This window comes from Protomyctophum bolini (assembly GCF_963924005.1).
Source record: "Protomyctophum bolini genome assembly, chromosome: 3".
Taxonomy (NCBI): Eukaryota; Metazoa; Chordata; class Actinopteri; order Myctophiformes; family Myctophidae; genus Protomyctophum; species Protomyctophum bolini.
The window spans coordinates 2,940,259-2,965,973 of record NC_137864.1 but is presented as its reverse complement, the minus strand read 5'-3'; the positions used below and the strand labels follow the sequence as shown (position 1 = coordinate 2,965,973).

General features: G+C 43.8%; 1 protein-coding gene across 1 annotated transcript in view; it reads left to right on the top strand.

The window, feature by feature from the left end:
* Positions 1-25,715, top strand: part of LOC308313427 (CSC1-like protein 2) — a gene marked incomplete at its 3' end in the record, with an annotated part of 74,314 nt that overhangs the window by 33,200 nt on the left and 15,399 nt on the right. The window contains exons 5-14 of the mRNA XM_080760524.1: positions 2,957-3,047; positions 11,261-11,298; positions 11,864-12,006; positions 16,111-16,162; positions 18,619-18,727; positions 19,697-19,767; positions 20,338-20,418; positions 21,541-21,664; positions 22,927-23,060; positions 23,805-23,942. Of these exons, the coding sequence (XP_080616650.1) occupies positions 2,957-3,047; positions 11,261-11,298; positions 11,864-12,006; positions 16,111-16,162; positions 18,619-18,727; positions 19,697-19,767; positions 20,338-20,418; positions 21,541-21,664; positions 22,927-23,060; positions 23,805-23,942 (981 nt within the window). The remainder of the gene's footprint in view (positions 1-2,956; positions 3,048-11,260; positions 11,299-11,863; positions 12,007-16,110; positions 16,163-18,618; positions 18,728-19,696; positions 19,768-20,337; positions 20,419-21,540; positions 21,665-22,926; positions 23,061-23,804; positions 23,943-25,715) is intronic.

The window sequence follows — 25,715 nt, the reverse complement described above, 5'->3', positions numbered from 1 at the left end:
ACGGTGAGAAGGTAAACCGGTGGTATAGTGGTGTTACTTGTGACGTGAACCCAGTTTGGTGCTATACTTGATTTAGACCTAGTTGGACCACTAGCGTATTCCTACAATCCTCAAGGACCACCCGCGCACCTGCCCCACCACAACGATGCATCAAACTTTTTCATGGTCAAGGTCCCCAAATTGATATTCCTTTTGGCGGGCAGACTGAATATCCGATATCTAAATACTGAAACAAGCACATTTTAAACTATCTGGGGTGCACACAAAAGCCAAGTTTGCACGTGAAATATCGCTTTATGCCTGGTGCTCAAGTACTTTGTTACTGTAAACCCCTGCTGATAAAACTGAGCATATAGCTTTTCTGTATAGACCGATTCAGAAACGGGTCTCATGGTCGCAGCCTATACGTATTTCCCGTAGGCGGAGACGACATATCTGCGGTTTCCCCGCACCTCCTTCTACTACAGTGAATGGAAAAGTGACTGATGTTAGTCTGCCTCAAACGTTACTCTTTTACCTGCTTTTTACTAACACTAACATTACAAAGATGCCCAGAACATCGCGATGAACCTGTGTAGTTTATGGTAGATATTTTGACATGTTGACACTACTGTTGGAGCAGCCATAAACTACACAGGTTCATCCCGATGTTCTGGGCATCTTTGTCATGTTAGTGTTAGTAAAAAAGAAGGTAAAACTTAGTAACGTTATTGATGTGCTGAGACCCACACTTTTACACTGCAGTATTGCAGTGTTTTTTTTTTATGTCAAGGACCCTCACAGTATTTGGGCCCCCGTGTCTGAAAATGTGTTTCGAAAATATATTCATTTTCAGTTTGAGTGACTTCTCTTAGCTTATAGCAGCAGTTATTGCTAATTAAAAGCAGCTTTGGATCGGGGGACAAGCAGTAGATGTGGTGGGATAAGTGTCCTATAATTGTCTCAGGGCTATAATCTAATCTCATAATCATCTAACCATATAGAATCAGATTATGATCATAACCAGGGTGCCATATCATCACCACAGACATCAATGTCAAACACGAGCCTGGGTCACAAACAATATACAACGACATTGTGAGCTTGTAATATGTTTTCCGCGTGTTCCACCATCGCAGAACAAATTATAACACATCCTTAACCCATTCTGACCTGAGATCAGATTCATACGAGGTTTCCACTGGACACACACACTGGTCTGATTAACCCATTCTGACCTGAGATCAGATTCTAAAAAAATGTCAGTCGTTCTTCGATTTTTCAAAAATAGCAGACCTACAAGCTCGTATGAGCTTGTAGATCTGCTATTTTTCAATAGCTAAAGCATAACATGATGCTAAACACCAAAATGGGTTCCCGGTCAGAATGGGTTAAATGTTTAATCAGACTAATGAATTGTCATATTATTATCTATCTATTTATCTGTCCCATTCTTGTGTCGATTTGTTGATATGCAAGACGTTTTACTTCAAGGGAGTATAGTTCACCGCAAAAATGTCACTCTATCACTATTTGTTTTGTTTTTGTCAGCCGAGTTTCTCTCCAGTCTTTTACTGAGTGACTCCTATATACTGACGGAGTGACTCCTACATCACATGTTTGGAATGCAAAAGATTCCAGGCTTCATGGGTTGCGTAATTGATAGAAAATAAGCCCCTTTTTTTATGGATGGGAACTACTCCTTTTTAAGCTATAGATTAATTCAAGTTATTGCCGGTTCAAAATGTCAGTTTCGAATATAGGTTTTTATTAATTGCCCAGCCTTTAAAGTCTATCCCCGCTCAATGTTATAAGATCTGACTATAGAGACAATATTCCTTATAATGTGTAGCTCTTATAGATTATGCTTCTTGATTGTTGAATGTGTTTCGTGCTTATAGCATCCTTGGAATTAATAATAATAATAATAGTAAATGCTACTAATGTGGTATTAGTGATGTATTACGTGACATTATTTTGTAAATAAAATGTAATCTTTGCTCTAGACTAGATTGTTTGGTCAGTACTTTGGTCAGTACTTTGGTCAGTACTTTGGTCAGTACTTTGGTCAGTACTTTGGTCAGTACTAGTCTCCCGGTCTCTCCAGCTCTTTAGTAAACGTAAAATGCATGTTCAGCAAAGGATACCAATTTCATCCAATCGGGAGAGAGACATGACTCGGGTTAAAGGATAAACGGGTGAAATTGGAACTGATGAAACAACAAGACACAAATGTAAACGGAACACTTGTGAAATTGAAGCTGATAAAATGATCTCTGTGAGGTTCTCCTCCACGTTAGATGACTATGTGGTATCCCGATCTGAACCTTTATTTACGTTTTCTTTTTATTGAAGAGTTATATAGAGAGAGAGGTTTGCCGGAAACAAACGACACTGTATAGCAATGATTACTATCAGAATATAGAACTTTAGCTTTTTAACGTATCACTTACATATACCCACTTTAATGTATGTAACACTATAGACACTATACTCATAACTGTTTCTTTTTTTAAATGTATGGAGAAAAAGATGAAATGTGGAGAGGAGATGCAAGGTTTCTGGGCCAACACAACAGCGATGATATATACTGTATATATGCACAAAGCTGTAAGCCTGTGACATATTGATGGCGGTGTATATAGACCTTCACCACAACCAAAAAAGTAGTTTTTCCGGTGTATTCGATGTATTTAGATATTGGAGCAGAATTATTCTTTAACCGTGTGTGTGCGTGTGTGCGCGTGTGTGCGTGTGCGTGTGTGCGTGTGCGTGCGTGCGTGTGTGTGTGCGTATGTGTGTGTGTGTGTGTGCGCATGCAGGCTATAACATCCTAACATATTCTGTTTCTTCCTGCTTTGGGGGCTGTCATATATTTTTCCTTCCTTCTGATGAATTGTGTGGTTTTCTTTTCTGTCTTGTGTCTTGTTTTGTTTTTCTTCCTTCGTTTCGTGTGTGTTCTCTCGCTCTACCTCAGCGTCGCCTCGGCCATGCACTCTGAGACGCCGGACCGGTACGAACGCCTGACGTCGGTCTCCAGCTCCGTCGACTTCGACCAACGAGACAACGTAAGCCACGACCCAGTGTTGTTTTTGGCAGCAAATTAATTTTTTTGTTTAGTCATAGTCTTTGGACTGAAACTTAATTTAGTTATAGTCACATTTTAGTCACCTGGAATGTCTTAGTGTTAGTCTAGTTTTAGTCGACTAAATGTCATAAGATTTTAGTCGACTAAATCTACAGTTGATTTAGTCGACTAAAATGTATTTTGGTGGGTCTTGATGCCGTCGTAATGACTGTCTTTACTCTTGCTGAAAATAGCCGATCTACAAGCTCACAACGTGTTGCAGCGCGACGCGTTGTGAGCTTGTAGATCGGCTATTTTCAGCATGCAACCAAGTGTAAAATGACTTATAGTGGATCTCTTGTCCACTAGTCCCTTCCTAACATTCTAGTCTAGTTTTTATTTGTTGACGAAATTGTCAGTATATTTAGTCTTAGTTTTAGTCGTCATAGCTTAGTTTTCATTTAGTTTCCATTTGTTTTTGTCAGTGAAAAAAGGTAGTCGACGAACATTTTTCGTCTTAGTTTTAGTCGACGAAAACAACACAGCCACGACCGAACCCTAATATGCTGCATGTCTGCCGCGGTTGGTTCTCAACCTTTTTCAGGGCGCAACCCCCCCCCCCCCCGAGTGTATAGAGTCAAACACACCCATTTATTATGATTGGAGTGTTAATTATTTCGCAACCAGCAGGAGTGGAAATTGGAAAACACCTTTTTAACCCATTTTGACCTGACGTCGAAAAAAGAAAAAAAAACGCTCTGAAAGAATATAATATTCAAAGATTTGTGCCGCATTTGTACGATTAAAAAAATAAATAGCAGACCTACGTACAAGTTCATAGCTGTGAGCTTGTAGATCTGCTATTTTTCAATAGCTAAAGTATAACATATATGCTTAGTTAAAAACACCAAAAGGGGTTCCTGCCACAAAATGGGCAGTAGTGGTTCCCCAAACGTTTTAGCTCAAAAGACCCAAAAGGGAAATGAGACCGGTTTGCCCCCAGGGGACCAGAATAAACTAGTGAAAATGGCAGATCTACAAGCTCATAATGCGTTGCGAGCTTGTATAGATAGGCTATATCTTCTCACTATACTTCTTAACCCATTCTGAACGGGAACCCATTTTGGTGTTAGCATTATGCTTTAGCAGCTATTGAAAAATAGCAGATCTACAAGCTCGTAGCGCGCCACCGAGTGGCGCGCTACGAGCTTGTAGGTCTGCTATTTTTGAAAAATCGAAGAACGACTGACATTTCTAGAATCTGATCTCGGGTCAGAATGGGTTAATCAGACCAGTGTGTGTCCTGCAGTGGAAACCTCGTATGAATCTGATCTCAGGTCAGAATGGGTTTAAAGCATTTCCCATGCAAGTGTTTGGGAACCGGTGTTCTATACTAAGCCGTTGCTTCCTCGTTCGGATCCTTTTGCCTCGCCTATACACAGCAGACGTTACAACTCCACCGGCGTGTCATCATGCGTTTAACCCTTGACCCTAACCCTTGTGACCAAACGCGTCATCCCCCCCCCCCTCTCTCTCTCCGTCTCCCCATTGCATTGCCCCGCCCACGGCAGGCCCCTTTTAGCTCCTCTTATTGGCTGAGCTCCTCCTTAAACCCATGTTAACCCATTGCTGGGTCAGACCAAAGGGAGCGGCGTGGTGCCGGAGGTAGGGAGGGGAGGGGTGTGTGGGTACTGTCCACGCACGTGTGTGTGTGTGTGTGTGTGTGTGTGTGTATGAGAGACAGAGGGAGAGAGAGAGAGGGGGGGGGGGGGGGGGGGGTAGAGAGATAAATGGGGTAGAGAGCGTGTGTGTGAGAGAGAGATGTAGGCAAGGGACAGAGAGAGGACAGAGAGAGAGAGAGACGTCTTACTCGCTTTGACACAGATTTGCACTTAAGGAATTTCTTCAGACGTGCCGTGCGGCGTTCCGTCGGGTTTTTGTATTTCATACAGACCTGCTAACTCTACATCATTTATCACAAGTAATATTTATTAACAGTTTTCCAGAGTCACAGTATATACACGTCAAGCACAAACCCGCAATACAAAGACTGTTATAACTGCGAGCGGACGACCCCATTTAAGCATTATACGCTTGTTTCACGAGAGGGTTCCACCTTGTTCAATTCATCAAAAAGGAACACGACGTCATAGACAAGTGGGTTTTAGACCCCCCGTCGTTGAGATACAGTCACACGACCAGAGTCGGGTCGAAACACGACTGGTAAAAACGAGTCCCCGTTTAAAACGATCATTTAGCCTCGGTGCCCGGGCTTCGTTGACTTGTTCATGCTATACTATTACTGCCGTTTTACTTCCGACCCCTGTTCAAGTATCACTGTGCTTGTACTCTCAATGTGCTTGTCTAGAGAGAGTTGGGGGGCGAGGACGAGCAAGCTATAACTGTATCTGTACATGTCTGTATTGTCTATTTGTGTAACTGCGCTGTACTGTGTGTAATGTATTTTTCTCTGTATACGGGACCCCCCCCTATGCTGCATCTCAAGGGCCTATCCTTTCAATACATCTCTGAGCAAATCCTTTTATTTTCGTTCACATTCGGCTCAAAAATGAAAGCTTCCACCGCCTGTTTTCGGAGCTTGTAGGTCTGCTATTTTTGAAAAAATCGTAAAAATGCGGCAGAAATCTTTGAATATATATTAGTTTTTTTTTAAATTCGACGTCAGGCCTAAATGTGTTAAAAACTAATTAAATTATTTATTTTAATAATGAAGTAGAAATAAAAGAAAAAAATATATATTTTTTCTTCCTTTTTGTCGAGGACAGCCCTGTAGGCCGCTATATGTTACGATTCAGAATGCTCCCACACACTCCTCCTGAGTCATACTACAGTACTGACAGTGCCGGGGCGGAGGCGAGTACACTAGGCCAATTAGCTCAGGTGCTAATCTCTGCAGGTTCTAGTCGCCGCTAATCCACTTTGTGCTCCGTGTGTCTCCGTGCTGTTTCCGAGTCTTAACCACTTGAAACCCCAGCTGTTATCCTCGACTGTCTTAGCTACATAATTAGCCAAAACAATTGCAGATCTAACAAAAGCACAAGTGCGACGCATTGGTATATAGATTGGCCGTGTAGATCTAGGCTATTATTTTTTTGGGGGGGGGGGGGGGGGGGGGGGGGGCGAAGAGATTCAGCACGGACGGGGAAAAAGTCGCAGTTGTAAACTAGAGAGTCTGGTTCTCTTATGAGACCGACGCGGGAGTTTAAGTGGTTAAGAGGTCAGTGTGACTTCTCGGCGTGGTGTGTCTCTCCCACCACCCGCTGGCCTGTGTGGCAGGGGGGGGGGGTGAGGGGGGGACAGGGGTCAGGGGTCAAGAGGACAGCGCTGTCGAGTCTTGTCGACACACCGTTGAGCTCCACGCCGTGTTCAAAAGCGTCCTCCTCTGTCACTATAGTCTATAGGCCTGTCACAATTCTTGTCTCCACCATAGCCGAACGCATGCGGGGAGAGTATGTTTTGCACTCCGTCCGTCCGTCCGTGTGTCCGTCCGTCTGTTCTACCAGCTAATCTCCGGCACAATTGCGTGCACCTGGAATTGCCAAGGACGAACCTCTACCCCAATTCTTCCACCATGTTGGCCTGTTATAGCGCCGCCATGAGGCCGATTTTTTTGAACGACACATCTATTTTAACATTTGTCAAGTTGGTCACGTGGCCAAAAGCGGTGGACAGAAACTGGTCTACATGTTCTGTTGCCCCAACAGGGGCAGAAACAAGGCCTTTTAACCAGGCTACTTGCACACACTACAACTCGCTTACAATTCGCAAACCTGGCAACACTGCTCTGTGTTCTCATAGGCCCACCAGGCCCGCCCCCACACTACTTCTTTCAGTCTCACAATCAGCCATCTTGCTTTTTAGGGCCCTCGCAGGATAACAGAAAGAAGGAAGGGGAGAAATTATTGCCTCACTATTTTGCTTATCACTTCTAAATCCCTGTATTTACAAAATAAAACACTCAGCGAATCCCTTAGTTAAATCAACATTGTTCATTGTCACTACTTGGATTGTGCCGAAATATTTACATTACACGTATAGCTTTTGCTATTTTCGCCTGCCAGCCAATGCCGACTACACACGCCTGCACACACACACACACACACACACACACACACACACAGGAATGGCTATACGCCGGCGAGACAGCAGTGCAGCACGTTCTAATTTTCAGTTTCATTAAATAACTGTCTTTCTCAGCGTGCGCACGTGCGCACACAACATTATTCAAGTGAAATGCGTCACGCCAATATTGGGCTCAACTACGTTCACTTAATGGGGCCAGTCCTTCACAGTGACACACGCGTTAGATGAACCACGCGACCGGGATGGTTTCTACCCCTCAATGTCGTGCATTTGCTGCGCCCTTCTAATGCTGCGCCACGCCTACTCTATACTGCTCCATGCGACTCGAACAGCGTCAGCAGCAGCAGCTCCGAGCCTCCGTCAGAAAGGCTGCCCACACCACTGCACAGCCCCACACCCAAATTAATCGAATGAATGAATAAGGCGCTTATATCGCTTTTGCTCAGTGGATGGGACATTTACATTAAAAGCAATCGGATGGACGCGTGGATAACGGCATGGTTTTGTGCAATCGGAGGGAAAGCTTCCATAATCCATATAGCTTCCATGCTAGCTGCTTCAGACACAGGGGAGGGGAGGGAGAAATAGTGCGAAATAGCGCTTATGCAACAATTACCCTTAAAACAAACACCTCAACTCGATGTCATTGTGAATAAGAATTTCGAGCGAAAAAAAGTGTGCGTGTGTGTGTGTGTGTGTGTGTGTGTGTGTGTGTGGGGGGGGGGGGGGTGTGTGTGTCGCGTCGCCCTCCAGCTGCATTTGCGAGTGTGCGCTGTGTGCACGGCACACTACTGAGTTTAAAAACACAGCTGAAACATGAAGTGGAGTCTGTCCAACGACGTCGAGTCGGTGGGGGCTATATGAAGAATTAAATAGCCCCTTTTAGCCCCCATGAGGATTTTCGTGGACATTTTATATTAACATTACAGATTTTCTGGGAATTATTGACACTCTGTGACTCTGTCACAGACTGCATACTAGCGTATTTACACATGCTCTGGAATTCCGCCGGCTGTTCAGAGGTGTTAAAAGTACTCAAATGCTAATCGGGTTTCTTTTGTTTTCACCTAGCCAGGTATTATATGCCTACAGTACAGTGCCCATAGGCGGCGGGTGTGTAAGGCAGCAACACTGACACTTTCAGCGGAGTGACTCGAGAAAAGACCCATATCGTCCAAAATAGGCTAATCAGCCGTTGTCTGTGTATAGGCTAATTCATTGGTAAAAGTATGCTAAATAACTCAATTTTAGACCATTTGGGAAATAAATAAATCCGCGGCGGAAGGTACAATGTGCATGCACACAATATGTAAATCAATAAATGTGTTACATTTTCTTGCATAAACACAAAGAGCTGTTTCCATAACTGCACAAATTATTGCACATAACATGAGTAGCTGTTATAATAACATAACATGAGTAGCTCTTTGCCTGCCTGCCTGTCTGTCTGTCCATGAGTAGTTATTTGTCTGTCTGTCAATGAGTAGCTGTCTTACTGTCTGCCTGTCTATGAGTAGCTGTCTGCCTGCCTGTCTATGAGTAGCTGTCTGCCTGCCTGCCTGTCTGTCCAATTGTCCATGAGTAGCTGTCTGTCTGCCTGTCTGAGTAGCTGTCTGCCTGCCTGCCTAATTGTCCATGAGTAGCTGTCTGTCTGCCTGTCTATGAGTAGCTGTCTGCCTGCCTGCCTGCCTAATTGTCCATGAGTAGCTGTCTGTCTGCCTGTCTATGAGTAGCTGTCTGCCTTCCTGCCTGTCCAATTGTCCATGAGTAGCTGTCTGTCTGTCTATGAGTAGCTGTCTGCCTGCCTGCCTGTCCAATTGTCCATGAGTAGCTGTCTGTCTGTCTATGAGTAGCTGTCTGCCTTCCTGCCTGTCCAATTGTCCATGAGTAGCTGTCTGTCTGTCTATGAGTAGCTGTCTGCCTTCATGCCTGCCTGTCCAATTGTCCATGAGTAGCTGTCTGTCTGCCTGTCTATGAGTAGCTGTCTGCCTGCCTGCCTGTCCAATTCTCCATGAGTAGCTGTCTGTCTGCCTGTCTATGAGTAGCTGTCTGCCTGCCTGCCTGTCCAATTCTCCATGAGTAGCTGTCTGTCTGCCTGTCTATGAGTAGCTGTCTGCCTGCCTGTCCAATTCTCCATGAGTAGCTGTCTGTCTGCCTGTCTATGAGTAGCTGTCTGACTGCCTGCCTGTCCAATTATCCATGAGTAGCTGTCTGTCTGCCTGTCTATGAGTAGCTGTCTGCCTGCCTGCCAGCCAGCAAGTTGGTTAACAGAAAATAAATTGTTATGGCTGAGTAAAATAAAATACAATAAACACAATTTGCCTGAAAATAGATTACCCAGCTATGACCTTTTTCATGAAAAAAATGTAGTAGTGATATGGCTGACTGAGTAAAATAAAACAATCTACCTGAAAATAGATAGCTATAAGTGAAGAACTATTAATGGCAGCTGGGTTTCATCATTCAAATAAAATAGAATTCTGTCCGTTTAGCTATAAAATTATGTCAGGGAATAGGGATACACAGTATATGTCTTTCATTTGCAGTGCATCTCCCCCCCCCCCCCCCCCCCCCCGCCCCAAACTTTTATTTTCGTTCGAGTAATAGTACAACTCTAATAGTATTACTTATAATAATGTAATTAAAGAGAACTTCATTCAGATTTATTTATTTTTATTTAATTTTCCAGAATTTTTTTTTCTTTTTTTTAGATTTTCATTGGTGGGCCAGTCATAATGGTCCCGTGTGTGGGCCTGAGGTTGAGTATCACTGCTGTAGCCTACCCAAAGTACCAGTGAAAACATCAACTTATTTTTTTCCACCGCTGTGTGGGGGGGGGGGGGGGGGGGCCTGCGGGGAGGCGGGGCTGCGGGTAGCCCCCATGAGGATCATCAGAACTATTCGGTTCTGAGTCTGTCAACTCCCGCAATTTCCTTCTTCCCATATTGCGCTGCAACGACACTAGGATTGAGCCCCCCGAAGGGGGGCGAAATTCTAGTTTCTTTACATTACTCGTACACATTTTGTCCATACGTCACGCAAATCGGTATATACACTGTCTCCATATAGTCACGTGACCAACACGGACCTGTCCGCTTCCCCTTAATTCATTCTGAACGGGAACCCATTCTGGTGTTAGCGTCATGTTATGCTTTAGCTATTGAAAAATAGCAGATCTACAAGCTCATAGCACGCCACCGAGTGGCGCGCTACGAGCTTGTAGGTCTGCTATTTTTGAAAAATCGAAGAGCGACTGACATTTTTAGAATCTGATCTCGGGTCAGAATGGGTTAATCAGACCAGTGTGTGTCCAGTGGAAACCTCGTATGAATCTGATCTCGGGTCAGAATGGGTTAATTCCATCCCCTTTGGGATTGCTTTTCAAAGTTTGCAAGATTTGGTCCATTTTGAACAAGTTGCCTCAAATCCTGAACACTGCGTGCAATTTCCGTGAAATTATGCACACACATTCCCACTATAGGCGGAGGAAGAAATGCCATGCACTTAACCCCTGCATTTTTCCACATTTAGCCTGTTATAGCGCCATCATGAGGCCATTTTTGCTAAACATTTCTCTCGTACAGATTCTATCCATACATCACACCAAATCGTTATACACTATTCAACACAGATCTGTTTTATTTTTCATATATTATTACTCCTACACATTTTGTTCAAACATCACAAACGCTATCCTCCTGGTGGAGACTTGTGCCCTGAGGGGCACTTTTTCTAGTTACATAATCGCCTTATCACAATTATCTGAGATAATCATAATAGTTTTTTTGCGTAATCGTCATCATGTCATGTCAAATTTTTGCCCGTGTTTTTTTTTGTCATCAAAGTTTTTTAATGATTTTTCAATAAAGCATACAAAATTCACATGACTTACGCAAAAGAAAAAGACAAGAAAAAAAAAAACACAACTAGCAGTAAAAAAAGGAAAACCCCTGGACAACACCCCCTTTTCTTTCTTTTTTTTGTAGGCTATAAGGTTATTAAATCATAACATAATACTGTAATGGTATGGGACCATGCTGTTTCCCATGCCAATGAAGCCACATTGAATTGAACTGAATTGAATTGAGTGTGATGATCTTTCCTCCACAGGGCTTCTGTTCCTGGCTCACGGCTATCTTCAGGATAAAGTAAGTATATATACACTTCTGTTGGTTGGTTCATTCATTGGTTTGTAATGATTTCTAAATTAATATTTTGTAGCCAATGTCGACCAAGATAACTTCACCGGCTGAAATATAGTATGCAACCAAACCATTTTCAGAGAATAAAATGGCCAAGTTTGGTATTAACCCATTTTGGGGAGGGAACCCCTTTTGGTTGTTTTAAACATTATGTTATAATTTAGCTATTGAAAAATAGCAGATCTACAAGCTCATAGCGCGCCACTGAGTTGGAACTTTCAGGTTAACCCATTCTGAACGGGAACCCATTTTGGTGTTAGCATCATGTTATGCTTTAGCTATTGAAAAATAGCAGATCTACAAGCTCATAGCGCGCCACCGAGTGGCGCGCTACGAGCTTGTAGGTCTGCTATTTTTTTTTTTATCAAAGAACGACTGACGTAGAAGACATTTTTAGAATCTGATCTCAGGTCAGAATGGAAAACTGTCAGAATGCAGAAAACATTTTTTAGGATCTGATCTCAGGTCAGAATGGGATATTAAGAAACGAGGGCCATTGTTTTCTCTGCAGGGACGAGGAGATCAGGGAGAAGTGTGGAGAAGACGCCGTCCACTACCTCTCCTTCCAGAGACACATCATTGGTCTGCTGGTGGTGGTGGGCGTGCTCTCCGTGGGCATCGTCCTGCCGGTCAACTTCTCTGGAGACCTGCTGGGTAAGAGAATATTATGGCACCCGGCCTCACCAGTGGTGGAAAAGAACTATATAGTTACTAGTGTAGCCTCGGCCGGGAGGCGAACCCGGGTTCCCCATTCCAATGGCACGTACGTTAACCAGTCGACTTAAGAGTCATGACCCGATAGCCAAGTATAGCAAACGATCCCCGAGCCTATACACTAGTTCCTTTGATTACTATTACAAAACATACATTAAACACTTCAGCCCCGGGGGCACGGTGGCACAGTTGGTATAGTGCTGTGAAGCCTGGGTTCGATTCCCGCTCGGGGTGCTGTGGGTGCTGGCGGCGTGTTTCCTCCTCCGCGTCATCAGTGCCCATATACCCGAGGCGGGGGTTGGCGAAAGGGCCTTTCTGTGTTGGAGTTTGCATGTTCTCCCCGTGTCCCCTATAGGGTAGGTACCCTCACAAAAAACATGCAGTCTCTAAACTGCCTCCCCCTGGCCAGCCGGGGAACCTGATGGAGGGGAAAGGAACTGGTTGGAATAACGTGTTCCTTCCACGTGCTATACGTCCAACCAGGGAAACTCCCCCCCTGTCAGGTGTAAAGGAGCAACTTGGACACTCAGGCATGAAGGTAGCATGAGTTCAAGTCCGTTGCTCTCCCCTTGTCCCCCATATATGGGGACTAGGTTGGCGGAGGGTGTGTATAGAGCCCAGGATCACATTAGATAATTGACACAGGGGTGGAAAAATTGAAAAAATTAGTACAAACACTTCAGCCCTATATACATTTCGGCCATTTGAAAATAGCCGATCTGCAAAGCATTGTGAGCTTGTAGATCTGCTATTTTCAAAGTAACTTAGGCTCGGGTGGGCGGCCAGCCATCTGCCTTTACCATGTTGGGGAGACGAGAGAGAGAGAGAGAGAGAGAGAGAGAGAGATCGTGTGTTATCTCGTCTGATCTGATATCGTCTCATCTCCTCATACAGTACCTCATTTACATACTGTATAATCTGTCAAAAAAAAGAAACGATCCTTGTGTGCCCAAATTAGAGCTGGCATACTTGGTCTGCATATTGAGACGGGTAGATATGTAGGCACGGTGGAGGAGGATAGACTATGTAGTCTGTGTGATCTAAAGCAAATCGAAAATGAAATGCATTTTGTTTTAGGGAGAGACTTTTTAATAAGATAGACCCAAACTAAATTTGTATGGTTGGAGGACTTCGAGAGACTGAAGTGCCTGTTTCAAAAGTACACCTTTTCATTTGCCTCATTCCTTGAAAAGGGCCTGGTCAATGAGGAGGAGGGCCATTCACATGTAAAACGGCCTTATGTTTATTTTGGTTTTGTTTCGTTTTTTTGTTCGAATAATGTGCAAAATATGTATGAACAGGAAGGACTGTACAGTGTCAGTTGTATTCAATGTACTAATAATGTCATACTAATCCCATATGGGATGGGCCAAAGTGGCATGACACAAAAATAAATATTTCATTCATTCATTCATTCATACACTGTTTGAGAGGTGTGACAGTGAGGTTCATTCTAATGCCATACATACAGTAGCATTGCATATATATATAGTATCGTGCTGGTTCTCAAAGTGAGGACCCGGGACCCTCTGGGTTACTTATGGACCCTTGACAGGTCTCTAACTCTCAGAGTTATGGTGGTCCTTGAAACAACAACAAAAAGGTTTGAGAACCACTAGTGTTGCAATTGTATCGGCAGCCGTCTCACGTCTTGCTATTCCACATAAGTCCACATACATAAGCACTCCGACAGTGTGTGACTTAAATGTGATGGAACTATTTCTGGTTACTCAAAATGTCGGATCCGGTTGCTCCGGTTTTCCAGATGCCAACCTCAGATCAGAAGAGATCAGAGGAGGTGACAGCTCTTGTAATGCCGTACTGACACATTTTACTGTATGCACAGTACTGATGGAGCCAAATAGTTGTAGAAGACAAATACTCCCACTGTGTTGTTCATTTTCGATTGCATTTGAATTGGATGAAAGTGGGTTGTTGTTGCAGTTTGCAAGGAGACAAAGAATGGATACAAACAGACGAAGATAAGAATAGAGTTGAACCCATTCAGGACGGGAACCTCTTTTGGTGTTTTTTTAAGAAGTATTGTTATAAATGGCAGCTCTACAAGCTCATAGCGTGGCACTCGGTGCCGCGCTATAATGAGCTTGTAGATCTGCTAATTTTTTTGAGAAATCGTGAAAATGTGGAGCAACATTTTCAAAAGGGGGTCGGCTAGCTGCTGTTAGCTTTTCCACGTTGGAGGAGAAGGACGCTGTGTCGTGTAACACACACTAATTAGTGTATAATAATATGCAGACATGTGAATATGTGGTTTTATTTGTTATTTTTTTTTAGTCAGAATTATCACGATAGACGGATTCCTATGGCGGGAACCGACAGGACCTCCGTCAAAATCAGGTAACATGGCGGTCTAGACTGGTTTAGACCGGCCTAGCTGTAGATTGGTTGTCGTGCAGTGGTTAGACAAAGTACTAAAACCCCCAGTACTGCTATTCTCCGGACATTTCTGTATTGAAAATAGCTATTTTCACTCTATTTGAAATAGGGCTTAAGTGGTTATTATTAATAATAATAATAATAATGTACCTTTTCCCCCTTCTTTTAAGCGAAACAGTGGAAGCTAGGTGAGGATACTGGTAGATGTGTGTGTACAGTAGATGTAGATGGTGTGGTGTCAGCTGACAGCTGCTCCACATTAAAGTCACCCTGGAGAACTCCTATAGACTGCCGGTTCGATTCCCTGCACTGGCACTATAAGTTGGTTGTCCCTGAGCAAGGCACTTGAACCAGTGACACCAGTACAAAAGTAGAAGATGGGTTGTACTGGTCAGCTCCCAGTACAACAGTAGAAGATGGGTTGTACTGGTCAGCTCCCAGTACAACGTGCAGTGGCAGCGGTGGCCGAACGGTTTGCGGAGCGGTCTTGATATCGGAACGTCGCTAGTTCGTATCCCCGGACCGGCACGTTAAAATTACCACCGCTGAAGTGCCCTTTGGACAAGGCATTGAACCTCTACCATGAAATGTTCTATGAGCAGGGCCTGGCTGTAAACAAGTTCTTGAGCTTAGTCCAGTTACCCTGGGTAAACATAGTACCTTTCCTTTTTCTACAGTAGAAGATGGGTTGTACTGGTCAGCTCCCAGTACAACAGTAGAAGATGGGTTGTACTGGTCAGCTCCCAGTACAACAGTAGAAGATTGTGATTGTACTGGTCAGCTCCCAGTACAACCGTAGAAGATGGGTTGTACTGGTCAGCTCCCAGTACAACAGTAGAAGATGGGTTGTACTGGCCAGCTCCCAGTACAACCGTAGAAGATGGGTTGTACTGGCCAGCTCCCAGTACAACCGTAGAAGACTGTGTGGTTGTACTGGTCAGTGGTCAGCTCCCAGTACAACAGTAGAAGTGTGTGTGTGTGTGTGTGTGTGTGTGTGTGTGTGTGTGTGTGTGTGTGTGTGTGTGTGTGTGTGTGTGTGTGTGTGTGTGTGTGTGTGTGTGTGTGTGTGTGTGTGTGTGTGTGTGTGTGTGTGTGTGTGTGTGTGTGTGTGTGTGTGTGTGTGTGTGTGTGTGTGGACGTGTGTGTGTGCGTGTGCACTGCCGTACTTGTCGGAAGTTGCAAAGTTCGATTCAGTCGACTCTGCACCATCCGAGTTATGTGCCGAATCTAGGCACGGAATCATAAATCATGTTTAGGGACGAGCGTTTGCCCCAACTGCCACTCAAAAAATGACTACTGGCCAATCACAGCACGTCTCTCCCAACTCCAGTCCAGTCCAGTATAGATTGTTTTCAGAATTCGCTATACAGTAATGGTCCAAGAGCTCTAAAAGGGTGTACTACAGTATGACAGCTTGTGTTTCCCTGTGCTTACGTGCTACTGTCACTTTAAATGAGTTTCACTGTCGGTTCACCTAGGCTTTTTTTTTTTGTAGTGGCACAAGCTGTGATTGGTCTGTTTTTGCGGTGACAGATGAATCCTCTGCTGTAGACAGCTGGTACCCTCATCGAGCTCTGTGCGTGGCGTGCGTGCATGGCGTGCGTCCTGGCTAACGATGTTAACGTTCTCCACTCTCTTCCCCTCCAGAAAACAACGCCTACAGCTTTGGACGAACCACGATAGCCAACCTCAAGTCTGGGTGAGTCGTTGTGTATATCACCTGGAAGTAAACTCGCTGCGTGCACTCATATATATGGGCCAGGGGTGGCACCTGTCTGTCTGTCTGTCAGGAACACCTCAGTATCTGGACCCGTATATGCAGAATAATCCAGGCCAACAACGTCTTGCACTCAAGCACTTTTATTTTAACTCAGAAAACCCTCCCAGGGCATATACATAACATAAAGTCCCACTCTTTGGGGGAAACACAGTGTTATAATAGAGCAACCCATAACCAATAACACAGAGTCCCTTAATATACCTCCATGCTCGTTAACCTAAAGTCTCTTCAGCTTAGAAGCGCAGGTGGACACAGTCTCACAATCAGCCAGGGGACACTGTCAGTGGGGAATGTTGAACGGGGGAGGAGTAGAGGGGGCGGAGGCTCCGTTCTCCCGCTGGGGGCTCCTGCACTTCACCCTAATATGGATATTCACTTCACTTTATGCTCATTACAATAATGGTATAGAGCGTTAATCGGGGTCTAATAACCCATTTTGAACGGGGAACCCCTTTTGGTGTTTTAAACATTATGTTAGAATTTTGCTATTGAAAAATATCAGATCTACAAGCTCGTAGCGCGCCACCGAGTGGCGCTCTACGAGCTTGTAGGTCTGCTATTTTAGGAAAATCGTGAAAATATTTATTTCAGAAAACTGGAGGATTTAGAAGATTTCATTTCGAGGTCAGGCCTGAATGGGATAATTCGAGTCCGACCAGGGTGTTTTAGAAAAGTCTAAAACCCTGCCATTCCGAAACATGGAAAGTGAACCTTCGGAATGGTGGGGTTTCGGAATGGAGGGGTGTACCCACCCGGCCCAACCCAACAAAAGTCAGCCTCGAACTAAGCCCGTAAAAATGTTTGAACAAACCGTCTGTTTTGACAAAAGCCTGTTTACGGCGGCGTGTTGGTCCGACTCGCCCCATTACTAACCCTGACCCATTACTAACCCTAACCCTAACCCATTACTAACCCTAACCCATTACTAACCCTAACCCTAACCCATTACTAACCCTAACCCATTACTAACCCTAACCCTAACCCATTACTAACCCTAACCCATTACTAACCCTAACCCCTATATTCCCCAACCCTAATTGCACACGAAGCCACATGAGCAATGAAGGCTGTTAACTTTATCTACTGTATAGCTTTAAACACTTTGGGATGTATTTTGCGTGTCTTAAGTCCCAGGTCTTATTACCTAACTTGAGTAAACTAAAGACCTGGAGGCGTGATCAATGGCATTTGGCTATTCTGAGTGGCCAAAGAGCATTGATCACGCCTCCAGGTCTTTAGTTTACTCAAGTTAGGTAATAAGACCTGGTACTTAAGACACGCAAAATACAGCCCAACTTGTCTCATCTCTTCAGTTGCTCATGGGTCCTATAGTGCCATAGGCTGCACTGCTATTATAATTGTAGCCTATATAAATGTTCAGCCCGGGGCCCATGACCCAGTGACAAATTTGACTCGACCCCAATTCTTAAGCTCTAATATGGTACCATTTTTGTCTACTCTGTGTCTGTGTCTCAGAGAAGGGCCGTGGACAATTCAGAAACCCGCCTATACCGCTGCCTGACATCATCGCGGTAGGCAGGTTTATAGTCATGTCAAACCAATTATATATTAAGCAATGGCTTCTATTTGCATGCTAAATGTCCCAAGAACAGAAAGCCCGCTGTTTTCTATTACCTTGGACTCCCCATCGATGATGTCACTGGTATAGGCAGGTTTCTGAACTGTCCATAATAGCTCTCCTTTCCAAGACACGGACCGAGTAGAAATAAATGATACCATATTACTGTCATATGTGACCAAATTTGACTGAGGGACTGCCATTGGAATCATAGCTTCAAATTGACATAATTGGTTGTTCAGTTTGACCCACCAGTTTTGGAGATAATGGCTTATGGAGTAATGTCTTGCAGAAAACAGCGAGTTGAGAAAACGGGCTTGAAAGGTTCACTTCTGTGGTCTCTAACATTACATTATGTTTAAGCATTTATTTCATATTTACATGTCGATTTCAGCTCTGACACTTATTTCAGACATGCTCTAGTTGTATGTGAAGAGTCTGCCTGTGCTATTAACTCATAAGAAAATTAAGAACAAAAAAAAAATACAGTACGTACGCATAGGATTGAGGTGCGGGAACCCCTTTTGGTGTTAGCATCATGTCATGCTTTAGCTATTGAAAAATAGCAGATCTACAAGCTCGTAGCGCGCCACTCGGTGGCGCGCTACGAGCTTGTAGATCTGCTATTTTTTTTTAAAATCGACTTGACATTTTTAGAATCTGATCTCAGGTCAGAATGGGTTAATCAGACCAGTGTGTGTGTGTCCAGTGGAAACCTCGTATGAATCTGATCTCAGGTCAGAATGGGTTTAAAGTAACATCATTTGTTGTCGTCGTTGTTTGTTCACCCTTTCAGGACCAACCTGCTGTGGCTGCACACGACGTTCGCCTTCATGTACCTGCTGCTGACCGTCTACAGCATGAGAAGACACACCTCCAAGATGCACTACAAGGAAGACGACCTGGTCAGGAACTATATAATCATTCACCGTTCCGTTTAATTTGGTCTGGTCAGGAGGAGTATAGCCGGACAACATCCATCCACTGTTCTGTTGATAGGGGAACCTATCAACATATTTCATGTCAAGGACCCCCAAAGATATATGAAATTGGCCGCTGACCCCCCCATCTGAAAATGTGTTGTTTCAGGGACCTCCTCCCAGAAGCAAAGTTTTCAGGGGTCCCCAAGCTAGGTGATTTCACTAAATCACCACCCGACTACTTCTTATCTTATAGGACAGCCCGGGATGTTGTTGCATGTTGTCGGGCAGAAACCCCTTATCTCCCCCTGGCCAGCCGGGGGCGCCTGATGGAGGGGAAAAGGAACTGGTTGGAATAACGTGTTCCTTCCACGCGCTATACGTCCAACCAGGGAAACTCCCCCCCCCCTGTCAGGTGTAAAAGGAGCAACTTGGACACTCAGGCATGAAGGAAGCATGAGTTCAAGTCCGTTGCTCTCCCCAGGTTGGCGGAGGGTGTGTAGAGAGCCCCAGGATCACATTAGATGATTGACACAGGGGTCAAAAATGGGTTACAAAATTGTGGGATAAAAAAATATATTAGAAAAAAAGAAACCCCTTTATCTCCATATTCCAACTTTTTGTGTTTTTCCGTAAATCAACACCCTACTTGATCATATACTTACAGAGGATTCCACCGACAGAATATACTGTATTTTTTAACCCATATTTTTTAACCCAGATTCATACGAGGTTTCCACTGGACACACACTGGGGTCTGATCAACCCATTCTGACCTGAGATCAGATAAAAAAAAAATGTCAGTCGTACAAAAATAGCAGACCTACAAGCTCGTAGCGCGCCACTCGGTGGCGCGCTATGAGCTTGTAGGTCTGCTATTTTTTCAATAGCTAAAGCGCGACATGACGTCATCTATACCAGCATTCACATGTAGTGACCTTCTCTCTCCACCAGGTGAAGCGCACGCTGTTCATCAACGGCATTTCCAAGTACGCCGAGGAGAGTCACATCAAGCAACACTTTGAGTGAGTCTCTCGTGTGTGTGTGTGTGTGTGTGTGTGTGTGTGTGTGTGTGTGTGTGTTCAGCCCAGGAATTATCCTTAATTACGCCCACGTGAGATCTTCTTTCAGACCAATCCTAGCGTACATATAGAGGGCCCTATCATGCGCCATCCCCTTACCCCTTATTCCTATAAACTTATTTGCCACGTTTTACTGTTTAGAAAAAACATTTTAAATTGTTCAACTATAGCCGAGCTACATTGTTGACGCTGTGAGCTTGTAGATCGGCTGTTTTCCTCAATGTACGTCGACGTTTAGAGGGTATAGGTTCAGTGGTTAATAGGGTTAGATTCATGCCTCGTTTATATTTAGTTGCGTGCCGGTATCGCACGCCATGAATAGCAGATCTACAAGGTGCACAACGCGGGGCAGTGCCGGCACGAGTGTTGGTTTTCTGGTGTGTAGAGATCGTGCGTGTGACTTATGATGTGTGAGTGTGCGTGCGAGCGTGCGCCCGCACGTGCGCGAGAGTGCAGTGTACGTGTGTGTTGGTATAAAACTGAGAACGGATTGATTTTTGTGTGTTTCCACAGACAGGCGTATGAGAACTGCATCGTTCTGGAGGCCAGGGTCTGCTACAACGTGGCCAAGCTCATGTCCCTCAACGCAGAGAGGTACAGTATAAGACCCTTGGAGTTTTGGTTTTATTTATTCGCACAATAATAAAAACGGTACAAAAAGGTAACATCGTTAACCCATTTTGGACTGAGGTCGATTAAAAATAAAGGCTTCAAAATCCTTCAAAATCCGGTTCCATTGGTGTGTCTAAAAAAAATCATTTATTTCCCTGAAAAACCCATGTTTCTATGTCTGTGGTGCTCAACCTTTTACATGTCAAGGACATCTCAAAATATGTACGGTAGTTTCAGAGACCCCCCCCAGAAGCAAATATTTTAGTTTAAAATGTTGGCTCTGAAATATATATTCAATGATTTGCGCCACATTTTAACTTTAACTTTAAAAGAAAATACAAGATCTACAAGCTCGTAGCGCGCCACTCGGTGGCGCGCTACGAGCTTGTAGATCTGCTATTTTTCAATAGCTAAAGCACGACATAATGCTTAAAACACCAACCCAAAATGGGTTAAAGGGAAAGAAAAATGAGTGCAGGTGAGGAAAGAAACCCATAAAGGGCTGCCTTTATACGTGGTTCTCACAAAAAAATAAGAAACAAATAGTAAGTTTAGACAAAGTAATCAATTTTGTATCCATTTTTAACTAATGAAAAGTATTAGCGAAAAAGAGCTCGAGACTAAATAATATCTACATTGGATCCTTTGTACATTTTTATGTTTAATTTCCGTGAATAGTTACAGTTTCGGAGATCTGTTGCTGTCGGGTGGAAAGCGTGCTTGGTGCAGAAACAGCAAAACTTTTGCTGTTTACTTATTTTTTTGAGTGGTGCAACCACTCCCTTACGGAGCTGTGTGTGTGTGTGTGTGTGTGTGTGTGGGTGGGTGGCTGCCTGCCTGCCTGCCTGCCTGGCCGGGTCTGAGCACGAAAACAGCATGGTTGTTTTTCACCACCCGTGCGCAACCTCACGAACACACACACAAACGCACACGCACGTTATTAACTCTGGCGTTCAATTTACGAAAACACAGAAAAAGTCGTTATACTGTATGGAGATAAGAGGTTTCTTCCCCGACAGCAACCATATAGAGTGTGCCATGTAGAGAGAGTACAGTAATACAGTATATGTGTACATAAATGTGTGTGTGTGTGTCTGTCTACAGGAAGAAGACGGAGCGCAGTAAGAAGTTCTTCACAGACCTGATGGCCAAGGAACACATGCCCACCATGATCAACCCCAAGCCCTGTGGGCACCTGTGCTGCTGTGCTATAACCGGATGCGAAGAGGTATACCGATCATACTAGGATTCTGACCTGAGATCAGATTCATACGAGGTTTCCCACTGGACGTGGACACACACTGGTCTGATTATTAACCCATTCTGACCTGAGATCAGATTCTAAAAAAATGTCAAGTCGTTCTTCGATTTTTCAAAAAATAGCCAGACCTACAAGCTCGTAGCGCGCCACCGAGTGGCGCGCTACGAGCTTGTAGATCTGCTATTTTTCATTAGCTAAAGCATAACATGATGCTGACACCAAAAATGGGTTCCCGTTCAGAATGGGCTAATACAATAGAGCACCGAAGTCTGACGTCAATATCGGTAGAGGGCGCAAATCCACAGGTTCATGTACTTTTTATTTGCATTGTAATCCCCATAGGGGGGATTTTAGATCGCCTCATATAAGAACTGTGTTTGAAAAATATACATGTCACCCCGGCCGCTTCACTCATATGGATATGAAGAATCAACTGACAAAACGCTAATGTCACTGCTACTGAATTAGTTACATTTTCGCTAGAAACATGACTGTATCATTATATGAGTGGCTGACTGTCGCAAACGATACAGAGACAACCTCCCTGACAATAACGCCGAGACAGCTTGTTTATTTTTTGGACCACAACGCTTATATGAAAGGATTTTAAGATGAGCCCCATGTTATTCTCCATGGAAAAATTACTTCCGCGAACCAGGGGGAATCGAAGGGATGAGCGAGTTACGTCAGGACTTCGGTGCTCTATGACTGCTAGCATTATAACGCTATTGTAGTGAGGGACCATTACCAAAAAAAAAATCTACATTACTTCCTTGTGTTTGTAAACGGTTTTGGTGTTTTAACTAAGCATTATTTAGCAATTTAAAAATAGCAGATCTACAAGCTCCTGCTATTATTATTTTTTATCGTAAAAAATGCGGCACAAATCTTTGAATATATATTATTTCAGAGCGAACGTATTATTATTATTTTTTGACGTCATTTTTTGACGTCAAGCCTAAATAGACACAAAAGAAGTTGAAGTTCAACACCCCTATAGGGGAACACAGCTGCTGAAAGTTGGGGGGGGGGCGGGGGGGGGGGGGTCTAACCAGCGTGGTGCTTTTAGCAGTGGGTCTCTAAAACCCCCAACCATGTCGAGGAAAGCTTTAGCATTGTGAGGGGGTCAAACAAACTCAAACTAACTATCGGGGTTGTTTTTTTTTCCTGAATGATTCTCTCAATCAGCCATGTGTTGTTGATGTGTTGTTCCTGTTGTTGTCCTGTAGGAGGAGGCGGTGAGCTACTACACGAAGAGAGAAGCCAAGCTGAAGGAGGAGTACAGGAAGGAGAAGGAGAAGGTCAACACCAAACCTCTGGGAATGGCCTTCGTCACGTTCCAGAACGAAGCCATGACCGCAATGTGAGACTCAGACACCACCCGCTCCCTCTCCCTCTCCCTCTCTCTCTCTCTCTCTCTCTCTCTCTCTCTCTCTCTCTCTGTGTGTGTGCGTGCACGTGCGTGCGCGCGTGCGTAAAGTGTTACATTCGTTCTACCGCTGTGCCACCAAAATGTGGAATGCCCCTAATAACAGTCATACAAAAGTGTGACTCCTCGTACTCTCCTTCAAAACCGCTCTAAAAAGAGAACTTGCAGGGATGGCTGCCTGCAATTCACAACTGGGCTGGCCCCTGTAAAAAGTCTTATAAGCTTATTCCCAGAACTGTTTACTGTGCATATTATTTATAATATTTTTTACTACTCGTTTATATGATGCGTTTGCATATCTTGTACCTTTTTATTGTTTGTCTCGATGAATTCAATACGCGTTAGCATCATGTTATGCTTTAGCTATTGAAAAATAGCCAGATCTACAAGCTTGTAGGTCTGGCTATTTTTTTTTAAATCGAAGAACGACTGACATAGAAACATATAGCTTTTTCGGAAAACTGTCAGGGTGTACACTGTAGAAGACATTTTTTTTAATCTGATCTCAGGTCAAAATGGGATAAAACTGTTATAGCCACTGACTGTCAGTCAGTCAGTCAGTCAGTCAATCAATCAATCAATCAATCAATAAATCAATCAACCAATCAATCAATCAATCAATCAATCAATCAATCAATCAATCAATCAATCAATGAATCCATCCCCCTGTCCCTGCAGCATTCTGAAGGACTTTAACGCGTGCCAGGTCCAAGGCTGCCACTGTCACCAGGAGCCCAAGTCCTCTCACTTCAGCGAGTCTCTGCACGTCTACAACTGGACCGTCACGTACGCCCCCGACCCGCAGAACGTACGATGGTAAGAGTCAAACGTGTCGACTGAAACCGTGAATGAATGAATGAATGAATAGTTCATTTCGATCTTTCAGAGGGAGACAATACACAAAAACATTTTTTTTTTTTTTTATAGGTGATCGAAAAGGCATAGGCAGAAGCTTAAAGCTTATTTAGTGCCTGTCCTTATCTCAATGTATTCCAAAATACAATTGAAGATATGCATAACAATCAACATATAACAAAACAAACAAATGGCATTTATAGAATTATTAAGAAATTAAGAAAATTAAACAAACGAAAAACAAAAACGAGAAACAAAGAGGAAAAAAAGACAAAAACAGACATAGCTACGATCTTAGTCCAACACTACATAGCATAACATAACTCAGCTCCCCACTCGTTCCAGGTTATATCTATACAACGAGTAAGACGCGCAAACGCGGGAAGCGAACGCAGCTCGTACATATTTGGGTTTTAGACGTATAGCTGCTTTGGGGACTCCTTATATGGTTATGGCTGAGTCATGGTGACGTAACAGCGGGACAGACACTTGCATCAATCACAAACAAATCACTCAGCTCCATATATGGGCACAAAAGCGGGTCAGACACACACACAGACAGACAGACATGATCTGCTAGGTCTCATAGTAAGTGCTCACTGAGTTCGCAATAATTCCTGTTTGAGCCTCTTGACTATACCCTTTTTTCCACTGACGAAAACTAAACAAAAACTACTAAAGCTCTGATAACTATGACTATATAAATACACTGACAATTTCGACCCCAGCAAATCAAAACTAGATGAAAAGGACTATTGGGAGAAGAGATCCATTGAGACAAGTCCTTTTATGCCTTGCTGCGTGTGCGTGTGTGCGCGTGTGCGCGCGTGTGTGTGTGTGTGCGCGTGTGTGTGTGTGTGCGTGAACATGCAGTAGTACTGTGAGTGCAGCTGGTGGTGAGAACAGAGGAAGCGGTGGGGGGTTTTCATTGCTATATCTAATTAGACCAACGTCTTTCATTTTAAATCGATATACGGTTGTTGATGGTTCCACCGGGGCCAGTTTGTTATACCGTACTCTGTATTAAATCATCCTTTAACATGCAGCCTGGGACAACCGACTTCTTATCATATTATGTAGACCTTCAGTAAGCCACTCAATACCCCGGAGAAATAGTCTGTAATAAAGCAATAAACCATAAGAGTATATGTGTTTTTACCAGGCTAAGAGGTACAGTCACCCCTCTAGCAGTTGTACAGTTGCAGTAAACCACATAACTTATTGCTTTTACCAAAACGGTTAGCATAATTATGACAACATGAAAATCATAGCCATGTCCCATTTAAAACTGTTAATCACAAAACAAAATATAAATTAAATGTATAATGTGGATAAATGATCGCGATTGTAATTTGCTACATTATTATGTCTGCTATTCAAATAACAGATCTGCAAGCTTGCATAGGCCTACACATCGGCTAATTTTGAAGATTTTCCGACGAAATTGTTCAAAAACCTTTTAATACACAAATCTTCTCTTCCGAGGGTCCCCGGCTGGCACAAACGTTTTCAGATGGAGGTCTGCAGCCAACGCCTGCGCGTTCAGCTCTCCGAGCCGCCCATAGACTCTAGGGGAATATACCCTATTATACCCCCGAGACAATTTAATAAGCACTTCTGAGTGAGTGTGAGCACTGGGAATATCTAGATACTGACAGCCCCAGTATAGCTCAAGAGGTAGAGTAGTAGTATAGTAGCCGCCTTGGAATCGAAAAAGAATCCCCGGGTTTCCTC